The sequence below is a fragment of the Theobroma cacao genome, chromosome 1 (assembly GCF_000208745.1).
Source record: "Theobroma cacao cultivar B97-61/B2 chromosome 1, Criollo_cocoa_genome_V2, whole genome shotgun sequence".
In the NCBI taxonomy this organism is placed as follows: Eukaryota; Viridiplantae; Streptophyta; class Magnoliopsida; order Malvales; family Malvaceae; genus Theobroma; species Theobroma cacao.
In genome coordinates this window covers 35,148,537-35,167,367 of record NC_030850.1, presented here as the reverse complement: position 1 = coordinate 35,167,367, position 18,831 = coordinate 35,148,537, and the positions used below count along the sequence as shown (strand labels likewise).

Sequence of the window (18,831 nt, the reverse complement as noted above, 5' to 3'; positions counted from 1 at the left end):
TGTTCCAAGGATCATGAAATTCAGTAGCAGGGTACAACTCTTGGTCCCAGTCTTTTATTATGCATAATGACTACACAGTCAGCCGTATGGATATCAGATATGCAATTCAAACACACAAACACAGAAATACACAAAGTGGAAGTCAATCCTTTCAAAGCATTCCAGCTTCGATTAGGATTGACTAACACGAGAATCAAATTCTCCTCTCAATATGATTCACCTCCAATGATGACTTCCTTATTATCTCCAGCCTTCACCGCCTAATATTATCCATTTCTCCGATCCTTGCTTGAAACACTATTTCAAAATTTTAGTGTTAGTCTCTTAATGATCTTTATTATTGTTCAAGTCCCCAAATTATCAATCGCAGGCAAAACTGCTTCCATTAGCATGGTAGACAATAATGAAGTTTTTTGTGCCTGCATTTCCAACCATTACATGGTTCTTGCATTTTTAAGTTCTGTCAGGGTTAACTGTTTACTGAGGCTGTGTGTGTTAACACATTAGATAGCTCTTGGTGAGGAAAAGGAAAATATTCTGAAAATGAAAGTAGACTTGTTCCTTTTAGCAGGAGAGAAGAAAGTAGGGAAGAAGTAGCTGGAAGAGTAGTTTGAGTTCTGCTTTTTCTGTGCCTTTGGAATATCGGATGTTCTAGAAGGCACAGCTTTGGAATATCAAGAGGGACTAAGAATTGTAGTAGGAAGTAATTATGGTGATGTCTTTGAGGTGGAAATATTCTGATGCTTTTTGCTTTTGCTGAAATGAATATGATTCTGCACAGTGAAAGCAGCTGCAGTGGGGGATATGCAAGCGTTTCTAGTTTCTAGATGACTTAAGCATCACATTTCTCACTTGTATGGGACATTGGTGTTCTTATTTTCGGTGTTATCATGTAAAGTGGAATGAACACTCTAAAATTTGCTTACCATGAACAACACTCAGAAGATTCTTACTGTTAATAGTACTTAAAAGGTTATGCCAATGTCAGAATATCCAGAATTTGTCTCATCACAAAGGATTCTCAACTCTCAGGTGCTCGTGCCTTTGCTCTGAGTTTTCTAACATAATTTGGCAAGAGTTGGAGAGATTCCGGAGGTCTCTTTGCTATTTGAACAACATGTTGATTGTGAATTCGCTGTCCTTGTCCTTAGTATTGGGCTCCTTCCTACTGTGAGAAAATTTGCTCATATGAAAGCTATCTGAGACAGAAAGTTTCTTCGCAGCTTATTACCGTTAAGATCAAATTCAATGTGAAACAGAGCAGATGATTAAGAACAATAAAGGAGCTACATGTTCTGGATTAAATTAAGATAAAGCCTACCAAAAAGTACTAAGAATGTTGACTCCTTTGGTTTCAATTATGTACCAAAGAGTGCAATTAACTATTTTTGGTGCATCATAATAATTTGATGATATAATTGTACAACATTATTATTAAGATTTATATTTGATGTACCATATAAATTTAAAAAATAAATATTCATAATTGTGGAAATCATGAAATGTAGGGAAACCCATTGGAGCTTTAGTAAACCCCTAGACCTGGAGCTAGGTGTCTTCTTATTCTGATCTATGCACTGATTAAACCAGGCTTGCCGACTTGGGTTTTTGCCCAATCAGGCACAAATGGGACCTTCACCTTTTAACCCATTTATTCTCAAGTCGGGTTCACAAACACTAAATGGATGTTTTTTGAGAAAGTTCTTTTATTTTTTATTTACTTTTTAAATTACTAATTAGTAGATTAAGTTATTAAGTTGAATTGTTGAGATATAATATATTATGATAAGTTATTGAGCTAGATTGTTAAAATATAATATGTTATAATAGGATTAAATTTATGTTAAGACTTAATTAGTTTAAGTTAATAGATTCATTTTTATTTTTTAAATTTGACAAACTTAGCATATTAGGTAAATTTTATATAATAACTAGCAATATACTAACTAATTTTAATTTCATCAAATGATTGGAAGAATATATGATAAATAAAAAATTTTAAAATTTTTAGAAAACTGTAGCGTCCATGATAAAGTTATTTCATTATTTATTTATATTAATTATTCAATAAAAAATATTTTAAAAGATTTATCAATATATATAATATAAAAAATTTTAAAAATTTTAAGAGACCATGCAATGAGACGCTCCGCCCCTGCCTCCAAGCAAGGGGGATCAAATTTTCTATAGAATATTAATCAACCCTGTAAAAAGAGATGTGAAGAGACATTTTTTTTCCTTTCGAGGGCTCATACCTAATCCTGTCAGCTGTTTTCTTCATCTGTGAGGTCTGAAGAATTCCTTTGAGTGGAGACAAGAGAACAATGGATGATCTGATCTCCGGTTCAAAGCAAGTAGGCTGTTTATGCGACCAAATATATAACCCTTAATTAAAATTAACTGTGGACCAGACATATTTAGCCTTTGCATGCGGTGTGGGCAACTTGTTCTAGAGTTGCCATCCATGCAATGATCGAGGGTACTGGAAATTAACTGCCCGATTTAATATCTTTGATGGCAACCAAAACCATCTGTATCAGTTTGAATGAGACCCATCAGACCAGTGATGGACCAGTGATAAAGTTAAAATTATTCATTTGACGTGAAAAGTAAAAAATAATATCTATAAAACAGTTAGATTATAAATTTAATATTTAATAAAAAAATAAAATAACTTAAATGAAAAAAAAATTCATATAAAAATTTTATAAATAAATTCTAAAAATTATTAAAAAATTAATTTTAATAATTTATTTAAAATTTAATTAATATAATTATAAATAATTTAATAATAAAAATAATAAATAAAAATAAAATATTAAAAAATATTAAAAATAAAATAAGTCAATAAACCAAACTTATCAATTATCATCATGATATGAAAATTAATTTGCTGATTAGAGACTTTTGTATAGAGAACATTGGTAAGTAAAAAAGTGTAAAAAAATGATTTTTTTTGTTTCAGTATTTTGTAAAAAGAAAAAAATCAAAAGGTGATAAAGAAGTTTTGGAGAAGTGAAGTTTAGAAATAATTTTTTTAATAATAAATTTAATTTTAATTTTATTAAAATTAATTATTGATTAATTGTTGTGGGTATCTCACCAAATAAAAATTTATTGTAAGTGTGAAATTATAAAATTTTAAAAATATAAAAATATGTTAAAAAAATTTTAAAAATTTTGTAAAAATTGAATTATATAATTTTAAGAAAATAAAAATATGTTATAAAAAATTTAGGTGGGGGGAGGGGGAGCGGGGACCCACTAGTCCCCCCTCCCCTCCGCCTCTGCATCAGACCCACATTTAAAACTCTGAACAAAGAGTAAATGCACATGACTAGCCAACAAAAACAAGTAGGAATAGTTCAAAGCACTTTATGCACCATTATTTTATAATTCCCCCACCAGCATTTATTCATGCTATCTATTTCCACCACAAACGTTTCTTCTACCATCTTCTCTGCACCCATTCAAGCAATCATCTCTTTTGATCTCCATCTCAAACCCATGACAGATCAATCCTCTACTGCACCATCGTCCATGGATCCCTACAAGTTCCTCAAAATTGTGCAAAACCCAGACGGGTCACTCACTCGACTCGCCCAATTCCCTTCGGTTTCAGTAACAGAAGGAACCACCGATTCCAACACATCCCAACTATCTCCCTTTAAGGATATCCCTCTGAACCCCAACAACGAAACCTTCATTCGTGTTTACAGGCCTCCAACTGATCCCCCACCAAGCACTAATGATAAGCTCCCTCTTATAATAGCCTTTCATGGCGGCGGCTTTGTCCTTTTCAGTGCTACTTCCCGTCCTTTTCACGAGGCATGCAGTATCAAGGCAGCTAAGCTCCCAGCTGTAGTCATCTCCCTCGAATACCGTCTTGCACCGGAACATCGCCTTCCAGCAGCATACGACGATGCCATGGAGACGATTATGTGGGTCCGGGACCAGGCGGTGGATACCAACGGCTGTGATCCATGGTTAAAAGAGTACGTAGATTTCTCCAAGTGTTTTTTGATGGGCGGTAGTGCAGGTGGCAATATGGTTTACCATGCAGGTTTACGTGCACTCAACGTCGATATCTCACCTGTGAAAATCATAGGGCTGATAATGAATCAGCCATACTTCAGTGGGGTCGAAAGGACTGAATCAGAGAAGAGATCCATCAACGATCGGATTTTGCCTTTGCCAGCTAATGATCTGATGTGGTCCTTGGCTTTGCCAAAGGGCACTGACCGTGATCATGAGTATTGCAATCCAATGGCTGCTGATGGGTCCCATAAGGAGAAGATTGGACGGCTGCCAAGGTGCTTGGTGACAGGGCATGGAGGGGATCCGCTAGTTGACAAGCAGAGGGAGTTGGTGAAAATGATGGAGGCGCGTGGGGTGGAGGTGGTGGCGGAATTCGCTGAAGGAGGTTGCCATGGGATAGAAATTTTCGATCCGTTGAAGGCTCAATCTCTGCTTAAGAGCATTAAGGAATTTGTCAACGCTTCATGTCAGATTGTTAACGTGGCTACTGCCAACTCAACCCTGTGAAGCTGCCACTCTGCCAACACAACTATTACTAGCACCGTTGCTACAAAATTTTCAAATGATAATTATTGTTGATTATAGTTAAATTGGGTGTTAGTATTTATTATTATTGGTGTTATTACTTTTGTTTTTATCAAAATATTCTAATTAAAATTGCAGAAAGTAATGGCAGGATATCTCCAAAAGTAAACAAGAAATACAAAATAACTCCTTTACTTCCAATCAAAAGCAAAAAAAAAAAAAAAACTAGATTGTCAAACATAGCTCAGGAACTTAAGATTAGTATAACAGCTTTGAAAACCAACATGAGGGCAATTGTCAGCAAAAAAGCATTACAGAAAAGGGTCGGATGAGATATTGAAATCAGATGGATGTTCCCAAATGAATTCAGCTTTCTTCCCAAAAATGGGAACATCCATTAGAAGTGATTAAGTGAATTACATTCTGACAACCTAAGTCTTTACCTTCCGATGTTTCCCAGAATCACGTTTCTCAAGCATCGATCTGAACCAGAACTATAGAAACGTTGGACCAACTTGACGAGCTCTCTCTGCATTACAAATCTTTGCTTGAATTTCAATCCCATAGAGAGACTTAGAAAACTAATACAAACTTGTAATTTCAAATGATAAATTCCTGAATAATGTTCAAAAGGGCCTGAGATCTTCGAAAATCCACAAGATCGACGTCACGGAACCCCTGTTCATCAAACTGTGCTTCAACTTGAACCCCATACTTCACCAACGTTCCCACTAATGCTTGGATCCTATCAAACATTGGATCTATACTGAATCCGATTACCAAACACCTCCTTATTATTGAACTGACCTTACTCATATACGGTACATCCTCCGTCGGGTTGCAAAATCGATGGTCACGGTCGGTTCCCTTAGGCAACGCAAACTCCCACAGTAGATCAAGTACAGGCAATGGTATCACCTGATCCGTTGCATATTTTAATTCCGATGGCAATCTTTGCTTCCCACCAAACATTGGTTGGTTCAAAAATATACCATTAATCTTCAAAGGCTTTATATCATTGTTTAGAGCTCTTAAAGCAGCGTGGAACGCAATATTGCCACCGCTGCCACGTCCACCGAGGTAACATCTTGCAAAATCTCCGTAATCTCTAACCCATTGTTCTCCATTTGGGTCGAGAACCTGTTTCTTCACCCAGAGGATCGTGTCAACCGCATCTTCGTATTGTGCAGGGAGCTTTTGCTCAGGGGCGAGGCGATGATCGACTGATATAACAACGGCAGGTATTTCGCTGGAAAGGGCAGAGCAAGCTTGATGAGTTAAGACATTGGCAGCGCTGTAGAAGATGAAGCCGCCGCCGTGGAAGTACATTAGGATGGGGAGTCGTGCCACTGTGTTGTCGTTAGAGGGCAGTTTGGCGGGGAGGAAAATGCGTGCCCAGACCTTTGTTTCATCGTTGATCGTGACATCTTTGGAGACAGTTGGGAGACCTGGAATTACCGCCCGGTTGGCCTCGGTGTTGGGGAAGTTGCTTAGGCGAGTGAGCGTACCGTCAGGGTTGGGACGGATACCCAGGTGCTGGTATGGGTCGAATCTCGACATGGTTATGGTTATGGTCAGAATTTGGGGTGTAGATCAGGAGAAGATGGTTAAAGCGCAGTAGTTTTACCTGACATATGACCAATTCGAAGGCTTCAATTCTCGTTGTTGGAAATTTGAGATAACTGAGTTCCCGAAACACCTGGATTACTGGATCTGTGGAACTGTTCTGGAGCCTTCGTATGAGGTTTCCTTGAGGCCATCATATAGTTGTTGACTATTTCCATCTAACATATATAGCAAATAGTGACATTTAGCCCTGTTATTAAAGGGTCTTGATTTCTGAGTTTTGAGATTTTTAATTGTGGATTATTTTTTAGATTTTTTTTAATTTTTGAAATTTAGACTGCACTTAATTTTTTAATATATGTCTCTTTAAATTTGTATTTTAAATTTAAAGACCGTCATTTATACATTAATTAAAAATATCAATTTTCTGAAAAAAATTCAATTTTTCTACATCTATATATTATGAATAATAATTTTATTAGACAACCTAATTATCAAACATTATTATCATTCAATGACTGTATTAGAGGCTCTGGCAGCCCGCAATCTAAATGGGCTTTGGGGTTTGTTAGGCCGATCCAACAAATGATCCAATGAAGTATAAAAGAGGCAATCAAATTGGCACTTCATTTTATAAGTAGACAATTCATCAAATAGTAGATAAAATATGGTGTGTTAATATATCATGATGAATGGTAGTATGATATGTTAATTATTATATAATTATATACTATTTATTAATTTTTATATTAATATTACGTGAATATAAAAATAATAATTAATGTTTTAATTAATGATAATTAATTATAAAAATTTATTTGATATAAAATAAATATATAAAAATTTGATTGAATATAATAAAAGAATAATTTTTTTAAATATTAGGTAAAAAAGACTTATAATATCTAAAAAAAAGTTGAATTTTGTGATTGGAGTAGTAAAAATATGATTGCATCACACTTCACAAAAACATAGGTGTTTATCTATACAATAATTACCAATTTACTAAGTAAAATCAAATTTTGATAATCTTATAACTCTAAATATTACTGATTCGATTTAATTTTGTATAATAATTAAGAAAGAATAGCAAAAAATAGTAAAGAGGAGTCCAGAGACTATTCTACTCTTTAAAGTTTCAACTTCCTAGTTAAGGAATCGTGTTGTTCCCAAAAGGCAAAGTGGGGGACTTCTCAGTGCACGCCCAAAGTTCTAAACGAACGAGCAGACCAGCTTGGATTGTCAAAGCGTCGAACTCGTGTAGCGGACCATCCGAGATCGTTTCACTTGGATCCTACGGTTGTCGTACGTAGATTGAAGTGCAAGTTTCCAGGGTTTAGATACGGTATATAACACTCGAGGTTTTTCACCTTTTACGAATCAGATAAACCGGAAAATTTCCGGTCACCTTTTGGCAATCCATTCCCTCTCTTTCCTCTCTGAAGTTTAAAACCTCAGAGAAACCCACAAAGATGACCGGCAATGGAGGGGAAGGGCCATCACCGCCCGCGGCCAACGGTGGCGAATTTCTCCTTTCTTTGCTCCAGAAGCCCCAACAGCATCTTCAACAACAACAATCTCCATTATTCTCGAGAGCGACTCCCGTGACTATACCGCAACCGCAGCAACAGCAACAGCAACAGCAACAACAACCGCTCGTCATCGATCCTGCCGTTGCGGCAGTGGGACCCACCCTGCCTTTACGGCCATTGTGGCCGTCGAACGGACGCGATCTCCCTGGTCTCTGGCCTCAAACCCACTCTCCGCCTTTGGCTCCTAATTTTCTAGGGTTTCCCCTAAGCCCTTGGTCTTCGCCGGGAAACCAATTTGCCGGTAATCAAGGAGCTTTAATGGATGACTTGAGAAGGCTAGGGTTGTCAGGGATCGATAACAATAAGAATCACGTGATCCAGAATCGGGTTCAGCAAAAGCATCAAGATCAAAAGCTCGTCTTTGGTTCTTTTCCTAGTGATATTCAAACCCTTAAAACCCCGAAGGGTTTACCAAATGGGAATTTGCTTGAAAATTCGAAGTTGAACTTATCGAATCAGCAATTGGACTCGCGACTTAATTCTAATCCAAATACGAGTCCATACGTCTTTCAACATCGAAATTCTGGTGATAGAGGAAAGCAACAACAGCATGGTGGGAGTTACAGGCCTACCCCCTCACCAGAAGCCCGAAGATCGCCTCCAGGGTTTCTAGGAAAGCCCAGAGGAGGAGGAGGAAATCGGGATTTCGGAAACAGGAGGAGGCATTTTGAGCATAATGTAGATAAAGCAAAAGCTGAATACAGTCAACTGAGTAGTGACAATGAGGTGGGACTTAGTGGACAGCTTGATCGGCCTGGGCCGCCTGCGGGGAGTAATCTGCAGTCTGTTTCAGCGACTGATATTGAAGAATCTCTTTTGGAATTGCATAGTGATGGTGGTAGAGATAGGTTTTCAAGGCGTGACAAGTTTAGGAGGGAAGATGGTGGTGAAGTGGATGAAGTTGGGGAACAGCTTCTTGAGTCTTTGTTGATTGAGGATGAATCTGATGATAAGAATGACAAGAAGCAGCATCGTCGTGAGAAGGTAAACTTATTTTCTTCCTTCTGTTACTTTATTACCTTGAAATCATTGTTATAATCTGTGAAGCTTTGAGAGATACGAGAGTTGAAGATTAATGTGGAGGCCTAAACTTTAAATTGAAATGAAATAAACACAATTTATTTTGGTAATATAGGCTTAGATAGATTAAATTAATTACTGCCTTAAAATTAGTTGGTAATTTTAGTTCGCAGTAATCACTATTTAGGTCCAAATAGTGTCACACTGGACGCATGAAGTAATTGCCCTTGAACTTAGAACTTTAGTGCACATCATTGCCATTGTATCTAGACTGTCAGAATTTCGGATTAAAATTATTGGACTATTTAGCATCTCTCTTATTACTTAATGAAAAGACTAGACTTTGTTTAAAATTGGGATTCACTTGTGGTTTTTATATCAGGAATCCAGAATAGATAACAGGGGGCAAAGGCTACTTAGCCAGAGGATGAGAATGTTAAAAAGGCAAATGGAGTGTCGTAGTGACATTCACCGGCTAAATGCACCTTTCCTTGCTCTTTATGAGTCGCTTATACCTCCTGAGGAGGAAAGAGCTAAGCAGAAGCAGTTATTGGCATTACTGGAGAAACTAGTTTGCAAAGAATGGCCTGAAGCACGGTTATATCTTTATGGATCATGTGCCAACTCTTTTGGGGTTTCAAAGAGTGATATTGATGTTTGTCTTGCGTTTAATGAGATGGACGTGAACAAGTCTGAAATCTTGTTAAAGTTGGCAGATATTTTGCAGTCAGATAATCTTCAGAATGTGCAGGTTAATTATATTTTCCATCTCCTTCAAAATTTAATGCAATCAACTATGTCTGATCTTACAATCTTTTTTTTTTCTTACTTTAAATTAGTATTTAAAGGCTTGCATAGATTTCAGTATGTTCTAATGTAGATGGAAATTTGCTGATTTGGCTTACTTTGACTGATTTGTTTTCTATTTGTTAATATTAGTTGCTTCTTAGGGCATGTTAATGATCTATGATGACCATTTGTGCACTTTGCAGTTTGTAAACTTGATTTGTTGATTACATAAATCCCAAGTGGTAATTAATACATACTTTTTTGTTTTTCTAGGTGGATGATAATTTGAGATAAGAAAATCTTATGCCCAAATTTCTTAAGTACATGTCCCCCAAAGAAATTTTATTTTACACGCTTTAAGATTAATTGTCTGATTTGTTTTAGTTTGTGAAGATTTGGTTCTGAATGCTTCTTTTCTTGTGAATCTTTAGATCATACTTATGTCAAACATTCTTACTTTTTGGTATCCTTTCCAGCTGATATGCTTCCTGAAAGTGTGTATGAAAATTTCTCAGATTTGCTGTAGACTGTTTATTGTTCAACTTTACAGTATGCTCTGAAAACAAATTTGACTTGCTGTTTGTCTCATGTACAGGCACTGACTCGTGCTAGGGTACCCATAGTAAAGCTCATGGATCCAGCAACTGGAATATCCTGTGACATATGCATAAACAATGTTTTGGCTGTAGTAAATACTAAGCTTCTACGGGATTATGCAAAACTTGATGCAAGATTACGGCAGTTGGCTTTTATCGTGAAACACTGGGCCAAGTCCAGAGGAGTCAATGAAACTTACCAAGGAACCTTATCTAGCTATGCGTGAGTTATTTGCAACTATAACTCTATTCCCTTAATTAGCACTGTAATTCTTGAGCAGCATATGCCAATGGTGTTTGTGGTTAGGCTGATTGGCTTGCTTTGATATGAATAAAAGCATATATAAATGTACAAGCTAATGATGGGCAACTTAGGTTGGATTAATGCCCCTAGAAAAAGGGTCGGACACATTCATGTTAAGTCTTAATTTAATTTGCTGCTGTGTTGACACATGATAATGTTTGTGTGGCCTCAATTTTGTTTTTGATTTGTATTTTCTTTGCAGGTATGTTTTAATGTGCATTCATTTCTTACAGCAGCGTAGACCTGCTATCCTTCCATGCTTGCAGGTGTGTATGCTATTTTTGCTTCCATCTATATCATGCAAGAAAGAATATATGACCAAAATGTAATTTCAATATCTGTTACTTTAATGGCTCTATTAAGTTTTATCTAAGGTGCAAAGATGGGAACCTAATGATTTGGATGTTGTCATAACTTTGCTTCTTTATTGTTGGTAGAAATATTCTCTTTTCCTGCTTTCTCTACCCAAATAGTAAAGGCAACATGATGTTCTATTTGCTTCTTTACTATTTTCAAATTTATTCACCTATTGTTTAAAACATCAACCGTTAATAGTGTTTTTGACATGCCTCATCTAGTTGGCTGCACAAGTTAAGGATAAAGGACTAAATTAACCGAGTATCTTTAATGTTAGCCATTACCTAGTATTGCTCTCTGTGGAAAAGGGTTTAGAGAGAATCACGTGACATAATGAAATGCTGGCAGACAACAAAGAGGGAGTTATTTAGTGTAAAAAATGGAAAATCCTTTCATAGAATGAAGTGAACTTATCGTAATTAGTTTCCCGCCCTGGCTCATGTATGATTCTTGATTTTATTTCCCAAGACTAAATAGTATGGTCAGGAATTAGTATCTGGCAATTTTCCTTTTTCACATTTGTTCACAGCCGTTATTCCTGTGCACGAAACGCATTATCTGAACCTTTGATTCTATTTTTTTTTCTTACTTTACACCATGACTGTGAATGTTGTTGTGGTATTTATTGGGACCATGCTTTGCAAATTCTCTTTCAGGGGATGGAGACAACTTACTCTGTCACTGTGGATGATGTTGAGTGTGCTTACTTTGATCAAGTTGAAAGACTACGTAATTTTGGATCTTCTAACAAGGAAAGTGTTGCTCAACTGGTGTGGGCATTCTTTAATTATTGGGCATATGGTCATGATTATGCCAATTCAGTAATCTCTGTTCGTACAGGAAGCATAATCAGGTGAGATGCATACTGATATATTTTGTAGGAACTCTACTTCAATGATTTGAGGTGAAGATAAAAAATGTCATGATGGTTTCTGTATTTGTAAATGCAAGTTGAATTGTATGAATTTTGTTTTAGATTTAAGCACTTTCTGTGGGTATTAACTGCATCTTGTGGTAAATGATTCCGCTTCTTATATGCTGGAAGGAGTTTTATTAACTGATTCCATTTATATACTGTGATAAACAAAAAAAGTTTCTCATTTTTGAAATCTTCATTTGTACAGTAAGCAAGAAAAAGACTGGACGAGGAGAATTGGCAATGATCGCCATTTGATCTGCATAGAGGATCCTTTTGAGATATCTCATGATCTTGGTCGAGTGGTGGATAAATTCAGTATTAGGGTTCTAAGAGAAGAATTTGAACGTGCTGCTGATGTTATGCAGTATGATCCAAACCCTTGCGTGACACTCTTTGAGCCTTATGTTCCTAGTTAATAAAAACCTTGTCTAATGTAAACTATTGGGTTGTGTAGTGTGTTCCTTTTCATTCCATCTTCAGTTTTGTCCATGTGTTCATATATATATTTATATATATATATATTTAGGGCTTTTGGCTTTAGGGCTTTTAGCTTTGTGTAAAGAATATTAAGTTTATCAAATATAAACAATTTTCTATTATTTCTATGTTTTGTCAAATCACATTATAATTGTATAGGATCTGATTTAAGTGCATCGCTCAAGGCATTTAGCTGCTCCATCTCACACAAATTAATTGATTACAAAAAAAATCATTTCTATGACTAGTGATTTTTCGAGGAAATGCAGGGAAGATTGTAGTCTCGAGCTTTTCATATTTTTGTAATTGATTTGGTCAATGTTCTTTAGCCTTTTTTTTTTTTTATTTCTTTCTTTTTGCTTTTTATAATAGCAAACAGGTACTAGTATCAAAATTCAAATTTAAAATCTTTTTATTTTTAAGTCTCAGGTCTGTTTGTTTTGGTTGAAAATATTTTCTGTCAGAATTCAGCAGTGTTCGGTAACTTGAAAATATTGTTTTTTTTGTAAAAGATTTTGATGGTTAGAGGGAAAAACGCTTGTTGATTTCGTAAATTGTCTTTCGCCTTGAAGCAGCGTAAGATAACTTTCTCTAGTAAAAAAACAAAAGCCTTCTGCATCAAGACCCCAAGTGGCTTCTCTGCCGTCCTTTCCTCCACCCTCGGTCTCCTTCATGGATGACATAGTTAGCTTCATTCGGCGACTTTTTTCTTCTCTCAATGGCCATGTATGCTCTGTTCCCTTTCTCCCTCAAAACTGGAAATAAATCTCTCATTTCTTCACTCCTTTTCTTGGGTATTTTTCATTAGATCTTTTATTTCTCATATTCTTCAAAGATCTCTTGAATCATTGCCTTCTTCTGTTCCCATTTTGTGTTGCATCGCCACTTGCCATCTTTGTTTCCCGTTGACCTTCTTGCTTCAATTTTCCATATAATTTGGGTATTAACCCATTTGGCTTGGTTGCTGGTTCATGTGATCTATGATTGATTATATAGATGGATTGTAGCCAAAGCAGGATTTCAAAGCTCAAAAGTTATTAGGACCCAAGTTTTTGTCCTTGGATCTTCGCTTTTTTTTTTTCTAATAAAAAAAATACGCTGTTGATATTGTTCAAGACTTTTGATTGTCAATGTTGCTAGCTCAGTAGTCAGATAATAAAGAACTTGTAATAGTGATGTCTGAATTGTTACTGTTATACTACAGTTTTGCTTTAGTTAAATTAAGGAAATTGAGGTTAGGGCATTAGTTCTAATTGTACTATTTTCCTGAGATACAAAATAAAACCAAGTGAAAAATAATGCAATAAGTAGTAGGATTCTATTATTATCTTTAAATTGCTGCATAGTTTTAGCAAACAAGGGTTTTGTAGTTTTAAACTAGAGTTTGAAGTTTGTGAAATCTATATAGCAAACTAAACAATTTTAAATTCTAGAAAGTATTTCAAACTCACTTTCAAATTTATAAGAAAAATTAAAAATTATAAAATTTTTATAATTCATAGGTGAAAAATATTTTATATGAGATGATTCAAATGATATAAAATATTTTCTATAATTCGTTAAAATAACAAAAAATATTAAATTTTTTTATAAAATATTTTACATAAAACAATTTTTTTAATAAATTATTTTAGGATTATCAAATAAATATTGATTTAACATTTGAAATTTTTAAAAAATATTAACCGCTAAACAAATTGAGAATTTTTTATTTATGAAATTAAACTTTCTGTTAGATTAACATGGTAGATAAAGATTTGATTTGCATCTGAGTTAATTAGTTTTATCGTAACGATTGGGTCCGGTGATGCCGATGCCGGCATAAATCGTGACATTCATATTAACAGCTACAGTTCCTAAATCGGGATCAGAAAAATAAAAAAAAATGCTGTCCTGTCCTGACTGTGTACGGCAAGACCATGTCACGACCATTTCTTCCAGCAATCTAACGTAAGTCAAACACTCCCTCACTCACTTCCAATTTCCTAAGGCTAACACGGCGAAACAATATCAAAGCAATGGCACCTGAAAACCCATCTCATCCTTCCGAAAACGACTTGCCATACTTCTGATCCTTAGACACCCGTCAGCCTTGGTCATCTTCGGGGACCATTTCTTCAACTCCACCAAATTCCGTTTCTTGAAAGCATACGAATCTCCACTCCCTCTTGCCCACTTCTTGCTCGCTCAGGCTCAGTCCGTACACGCCGTTCTCTCCTCTGGTTTAGCTCCTGTCACCGCCGATACCATCCGCCTCATGCCCCTCCTGCGTTTGGTCGTCACCACTACCCAGGGCCTTAACCACATCGACCTCTCCGAGTGCCGACGCCGTGACATCGCTGTCGCTAGGGCTGGAACCATTGACTCCACTGATTGTGCGGATTCCGTGGTGGCGTTGTTGATTGACGTTTTGAGGAAGGTTTCGGCTGCCAACCGCTTTGTCAAGCAAGGGCTCTGGTCTTCCCAAGGAGAGTACCCTCTTGGCTCCAAGGTCATATCCTATCCTTTCTTCTCTGATTATCTCTTTTATTTTTCAAGGAAAAATTTAGGAGTAGAAGCTTTGACCCCAGAGAATTACAACTTTAAACTTGTCCTTAATTCCGAATCTAAATCATAATTGTAAAGTACTATTCAACTGTTATGTGTTGTTGGTGATTTGGTCATTGACGAATTTCAGCTGGGAGGTAAGCGAGTGGGAATTGTTGGATTAGGGAGTATTGGATCAGAGGTTGCTAAAAGGCTGGAGGCATTTGACTGCTCTATCTCTTACAATTCAAGAAAGAAAAATCCATTTTTCTCATACCCTTTTTATCCCAACGTTCGTGAACTGGCCGCAAACTGCGATGCCCTTATAATTTGCTGTGCATTAACTGATGAAACGCACCACCTGATTAACAAGGAAGTGTTGTCGGCGTTGGGGAAGGATGGAGTCATTATTAATATAGCACGTGGACCCATCATCGATGAGAAGGAACTGGTGCGGTGTTTAGTTGAGGGGGAGATCCGAGGTGCTGGCTTGGATGTGTTTGAGCAAGAGCCTGATGTTCCAAGCGAGCTCTTTGCATTGGATAATGTAGTTATGTCTCCCCATAATGCTGTTTTTACATGGGAATCTTTTGAAGACCAGCGTAAACTCGTGGTCGGGAACTTGGAAGCTTTCTTTTCAAATGAACCCTTATTGACTCCTGTTGTTCTGAATGATCCACCACATTTCTCAGGTTAGTACTAGGAAAATTACTGAAGCTTTTATATTTTGGAACTGGTTCTTTTGAACATTCTATTTGACCAGCTCTAATTTCACATCATGAATGGGATCTGCTGCTTCCTATAGGAAATTTGTTCTTGCTGATATAGCTGGTCATGCCCTGCTGCTAAGCTGAAATAGATGTCTTTTTGTTGACGTTCTCATAGTCTTTAGGCAATCCCATCTCATTTATCATCATCATCATCATCATCATCACCACCATCTCTTTTCCTCATTTATTAGAAACTGGTCATATACTAAGAGGTTGGTCAGTCTATTCCTCTCTAAATTCACATGCTCTTTCGGGTGGATGCAGGGTGAAAAGACTATTGTAGTTGAGGAGAGGAGACAAGGACTAAGAGCTGGTGCATTGTCATTAACCTTAACCCTTATGTCTTCCAAATTGTAAGCTTGAAATCGTATAGAATTGCTAGCAATCATTGTTGAAAACTAGATATAACGAACATGGTTTACCATTGCTTGCAGATCTATGCTCTTGCAAGCTTGTTTATGGTAGTCAACGACTGAGACAGGGTTTTAACCTCTTTGTATGTACAAAAAGCCTTTCATATGTATTAGCACTTCTGCATATTGGTATTGAAGACAAGACAAGAGAAAACTATGAACAAATTTGTTTGACGGCTTAGATCACCTGGCCAAATAAATGCATGCAGTTATGAGTCTAAGCTTCCTCAAAAGATCTTCTTCTCAAGTCTTCCTTGGGTTTCAGTTCCATACTTCACTTACCTGCAGTGCAATTAATGGCCTATTATCAATGCCAAGAAAGCCATTTCTATCTTAAATCTTTTTATCCCAACATTGTTAAACTGGCAGGGAAGATTATGGTCTTGAGCTTTTCATATCTTTTCTAAGTCTGCCTATTCAGTTGAGAGGACAAGCTAGTCGGAATTCATGGTCAGGGCAGCATTAGCTTAGAAGTGGCAACAAGGGTTGAGCAGACGCCTTCGCAGCGTACAAGCAATAGTATTAAAATTGATTTGGTCAACGTTCTTAAGTTCTTTTTATTTCTTTCTTTCTGCTTTGCCATTATAACATTCAAGTACTAGTATTAAAATTCAAATTTAAAATCTTTTATTTCAGGTCGTTTGACGTTATTACAATTAAAATTTTCTTTTTTGATTAATGTGATAGATATTAAAAATTAAACTTATATTTAATGTATTGCAGTGTATAGATTTTATACAAAATTAAATTTTATTATATCGTTAACAAATAAATTTTAGAATTAATAATTTTTAAAAATAAATATTTATTACATTTTTTTAATAATTTATAAATGATAGTATGATACGGGCGTAAATCGTGGCGTTCATTTTAACGACTACATATTGGTGAATCGTGATCAGAAAACTAAATATAAAAAGCGTGGCTGTCCTGTCGTGACTGCACGTGTCTCACGTGCGCCGGACGCTCACCATTCATTAAACCTACGACCACTTCCTGCCAGCAACCTTATGCAAATCCTAGAGTTTCCACTCGCTTCACTCCCAATTTGCAAAGGCTAAAACCGACGACGATGGCACCTGAAAACCCATCTCATCCTTCCGAAAACGACTTGCCATATGTCCTGATCCTTAAACCCCCGCCATCTTTCGTCATCCTCGGGGACCATTTCTTCAACTCCACCAAATTCCGTTTCCTGAAGGCATACGAATCTCCACTCCCTCTTGCCCACTTCTTACTCGCTCACGCTCAGTCCGTACAAGCCATTCTCTCATCCGGTGGCGCTCCTGTCACCGCCGATACCATCCGCCTCATGCCCCTCCTGCGCTTGGTCGTCACCACTAGCCAAGGCCTTAACCACATCGACCTCTCCGAGTGCCGACGCCGTGGCATCGTCGTCGCTAGCGCTGGAACCATTTACTCCGCTGATTGTGCGGATTCCGTGGTGGCGTTGTTGATTGACGTTTTGAGGAAGGTTTCGGCTGCCGACCGCTTTGTCAAGCAAGGGCTCTGGTCGTCCCAAGGAGAGTACCCTCTTGGCTCTAAGGTCGTATCCTATCCTTTCTTCTCGGATTATCTGTTTCATTTTTCAATGGGCAAAAAATGTAGTAGAAGTTTTGACCCCAAAGAATTACAACTTTAAACATGTCCTTAATTCCGAATCTAAATTATAAATGTAAAGTACTATTCAACTGTTATGTGTTGTTGATGATTTGGTACTTGACGAATTTCAGCTTGGAGGTAAGCGAGTGGGAATTGTTGGATTAGGAAGTATTGGATCAGAGGTTGCTAAAAGGCTGGAGGCATTTGGCTGCTCTATCTCTTACAATTCAAGAAAGAAAAAACCATTTTGCTCATACCCTTTTTATCTCAACGTTCGTGAACTGGCCGCAAACTGCGATGCCCTTATAATTTGCTGTGCATTAACTGATGAAACGCACCACCTGATTAACAAGGAAGTGTTGTCGGCGTTGGGGAAGGATGGAGTCATTATTAATATAGCACGTGGACCCATCATGGATGAGAAGGAACTGGTGCGGTGTTTAGTTGAGGGAGAGATCCGAGGTGCTGGCTTGGATGTGTTTGAGCACGAGCCTGATGTTCCCAACGAGCTTTTTGCATTGGATAATGTAGTTATGTCTCCCCATAATGCTGTTTTTACATGGGAATCTTTTGAAGATCTGCGTAAACTCGTGGTCGGAAACTTGGAAGCTTTCTTCTCAAATGAACCCTTATTAACTCCAGTTGTTCTGGATGATCAACCACATTTCTCAGGTTAGTACTAGGAATATGACTGAGGCTTTTATATTTTGGAGCTGATTCTTTTGTCTATTCCTCTGACAAGCTCTAATTCTAACTGTTACCTATAAGAAATTTGTTCCTACTGATTTAGCTGGTCATGGCCTACCGCTAAGCTGAAATAAATGATGTTTGTTAACCTACTCATAGGTTTTAGGCAATCTCATCGCATTTGTCATTGTTATCACTTTCCCTCATTTTGTAGAAACTGGTCATATACTAGAAGATTTGTGGCTCTATTTCTCTATTACTTATGTACTTTCTGGTGGGCGCAGGGTGAAAAAGACTGGAGCAACAGAGGAGACAAGGACTAAGAGCTGCTGCATTGTCATTATTAATTACTTTGTCCTTATGTCTTCCAATTGTAAGCTGGAAAATTAGAAATTGTATTGAATTGCTGACAGCCTTTGTTAACAACTAGATATAACCTCATTTGGGTGAAAAATAACGAACATGGTTTACCATTGTTTGGAAATGTGTGCTCTTGCAAGCTTGTTTATGGTAGTCAAGAACCGAGACAGGGTTTTAACCTCTTGCTATGTACAAAAAGCCTTCCTTGTATTAGCACTTCTACATTTTAGTATTGAAGACGAGGGAAGAAAACTATGAACAAATGTATTCGCCGGCTAAGATTACCTGGC

At 37.0% G+C, this 18,831-nt stretch overlaps 4 protein-coding genes and 1 pseudogene across 4 annotated transcripts; 4 read left to right on the top strand and 1 right to left on the bottom strand.

Moving 5' to 3' along the window:
- LOC18614261 (probable carboxylesterase 8) lies at nt 3,390-4,660 on the top strand. Its single transcript, XM_018114300.1, has one exon. The coding sequence runs from the start codon at nt 3,418-3,420 to the stop codon at nt 4,543-4,545; it is 1,128 nt and encodes a 375-aa protein (XP_017969789.1). The 5' UTR covers nt 3,390-3,417; the 3' UTR covers nt 4,546-4,660.
- LOC18614260 (probable carboxylesterase 9) lies at nt 5,069-6,307 on the bottom strand. Its single transcript, XM_007051934.2, has one exon. The coding sequence runs from the start codon at nt 6,121-6,123 to the stop codon at nt 5,164-5,166; it is 960 nt and encodes a 319-aa protein (XP_007051996.2). The 5' UTR covers nt 6,124-6,307; the 3' UTR covers nt 5,069-5,163.
- Nucleotides 7,283-12,185, top strand: LOC18614259 (UTP:RNA uridylyltransferase 1). The gene is made up of 6 exons (XM_007051929.2): nt 7,283-8,705; nt 9,124-9,492; nt 10,126-10,349; nt 10,633-10,696; nt 11,444-11,640; nt 11,912-12,185. Exons 1-6 carry the CDS (start codon nt 7,602-7,604, stop codon nt 12,120-12,122), a joined length of 2,169 nt encoding a protein of 722 aa, XP_007051991.2. The 5' UTR covers nt 7,283-7,601; the 3' UTR covers nt 12,123-12,185.
- LOC18614258 lies at nt 14,202-18,665 on the top strand (annotated as a pseudogene).
- LOC18614257 (glyoxylate/hydroxypyruvate reductase HPR3) lies at nt 16,862-18,751 on the top strand. The gene is made up of 3 exons (XM_018125074.1): nt 16,862-17,438; nt 17,626-18,166; nt 18,466-18,751. Exons 1-3 carry the CDS (start codon nt 16,965-16,967, stop codon nt 18,468-18,470), a joined length of 1,020 nt encoding a protein of 339 aa, XP_017980563.1. The 5' UTR covers nt 16,862-16,964; the 3' UTR covers nt 18,471-18,751.

What these genes read in the sequence shown, in the direction of transcription:
- LOC18614261 (XM_018114300.1), top strand. Translation starts at nt 3,418, where the DNA reads ATGCTATCTATTTCCACCACAAACGTTTCTTCTACCATCTTCTCTGCA.
- LOC18614260 (XM_007051934.2), bottom strand. Translation starts at nt 6,123, where the DNA reads ATGTCGAGATTCGACCCATACCAGCACCTGGGTATCCGTCCCAACCCT.
- LOC18614259 (XM_007051929.2), top strand. Translation starts at nt 7,602, where the DNA reads ATGACCGGCAATGGAGGGGAAGGGCCATCACCGCCCGCGGCCAACGGT. An exon ending in AGCAGCATCGTCGTGAGAAG is followed by an intron (nt 8,706 to 9,123) that starts GTAAACTTATTT and finishes TTTTTATATCAG; the next exon opens with GAATCCAGAATAGATAACAG. An exon ending in CGTACAGGAAGCATAATCAG is followed by an intron (nt 11,641 to 11,911) that starts GTGAGATGCATA and finishes TCATTTGTACAG; the next exon opens with TAAGCAAGAAAAAGACTGGA.
- LOC18614257 (XM_018125074.1), top strand. Translation starts at nt 16,965, where the DNA reads ATGGCACCTGAAAACCCATCTCATCCTTCCGAAAACGACTTGCCATAT. An exon ending in AGTACCCTCTTGGCTCTAAG is followed by an intron (nt 17,439 to 17,625) that starts GTCGTATCCTAT and finishes GACGAATTTCAG; the next exon opens with CTTGGAGGTAAGCGAGTGGG.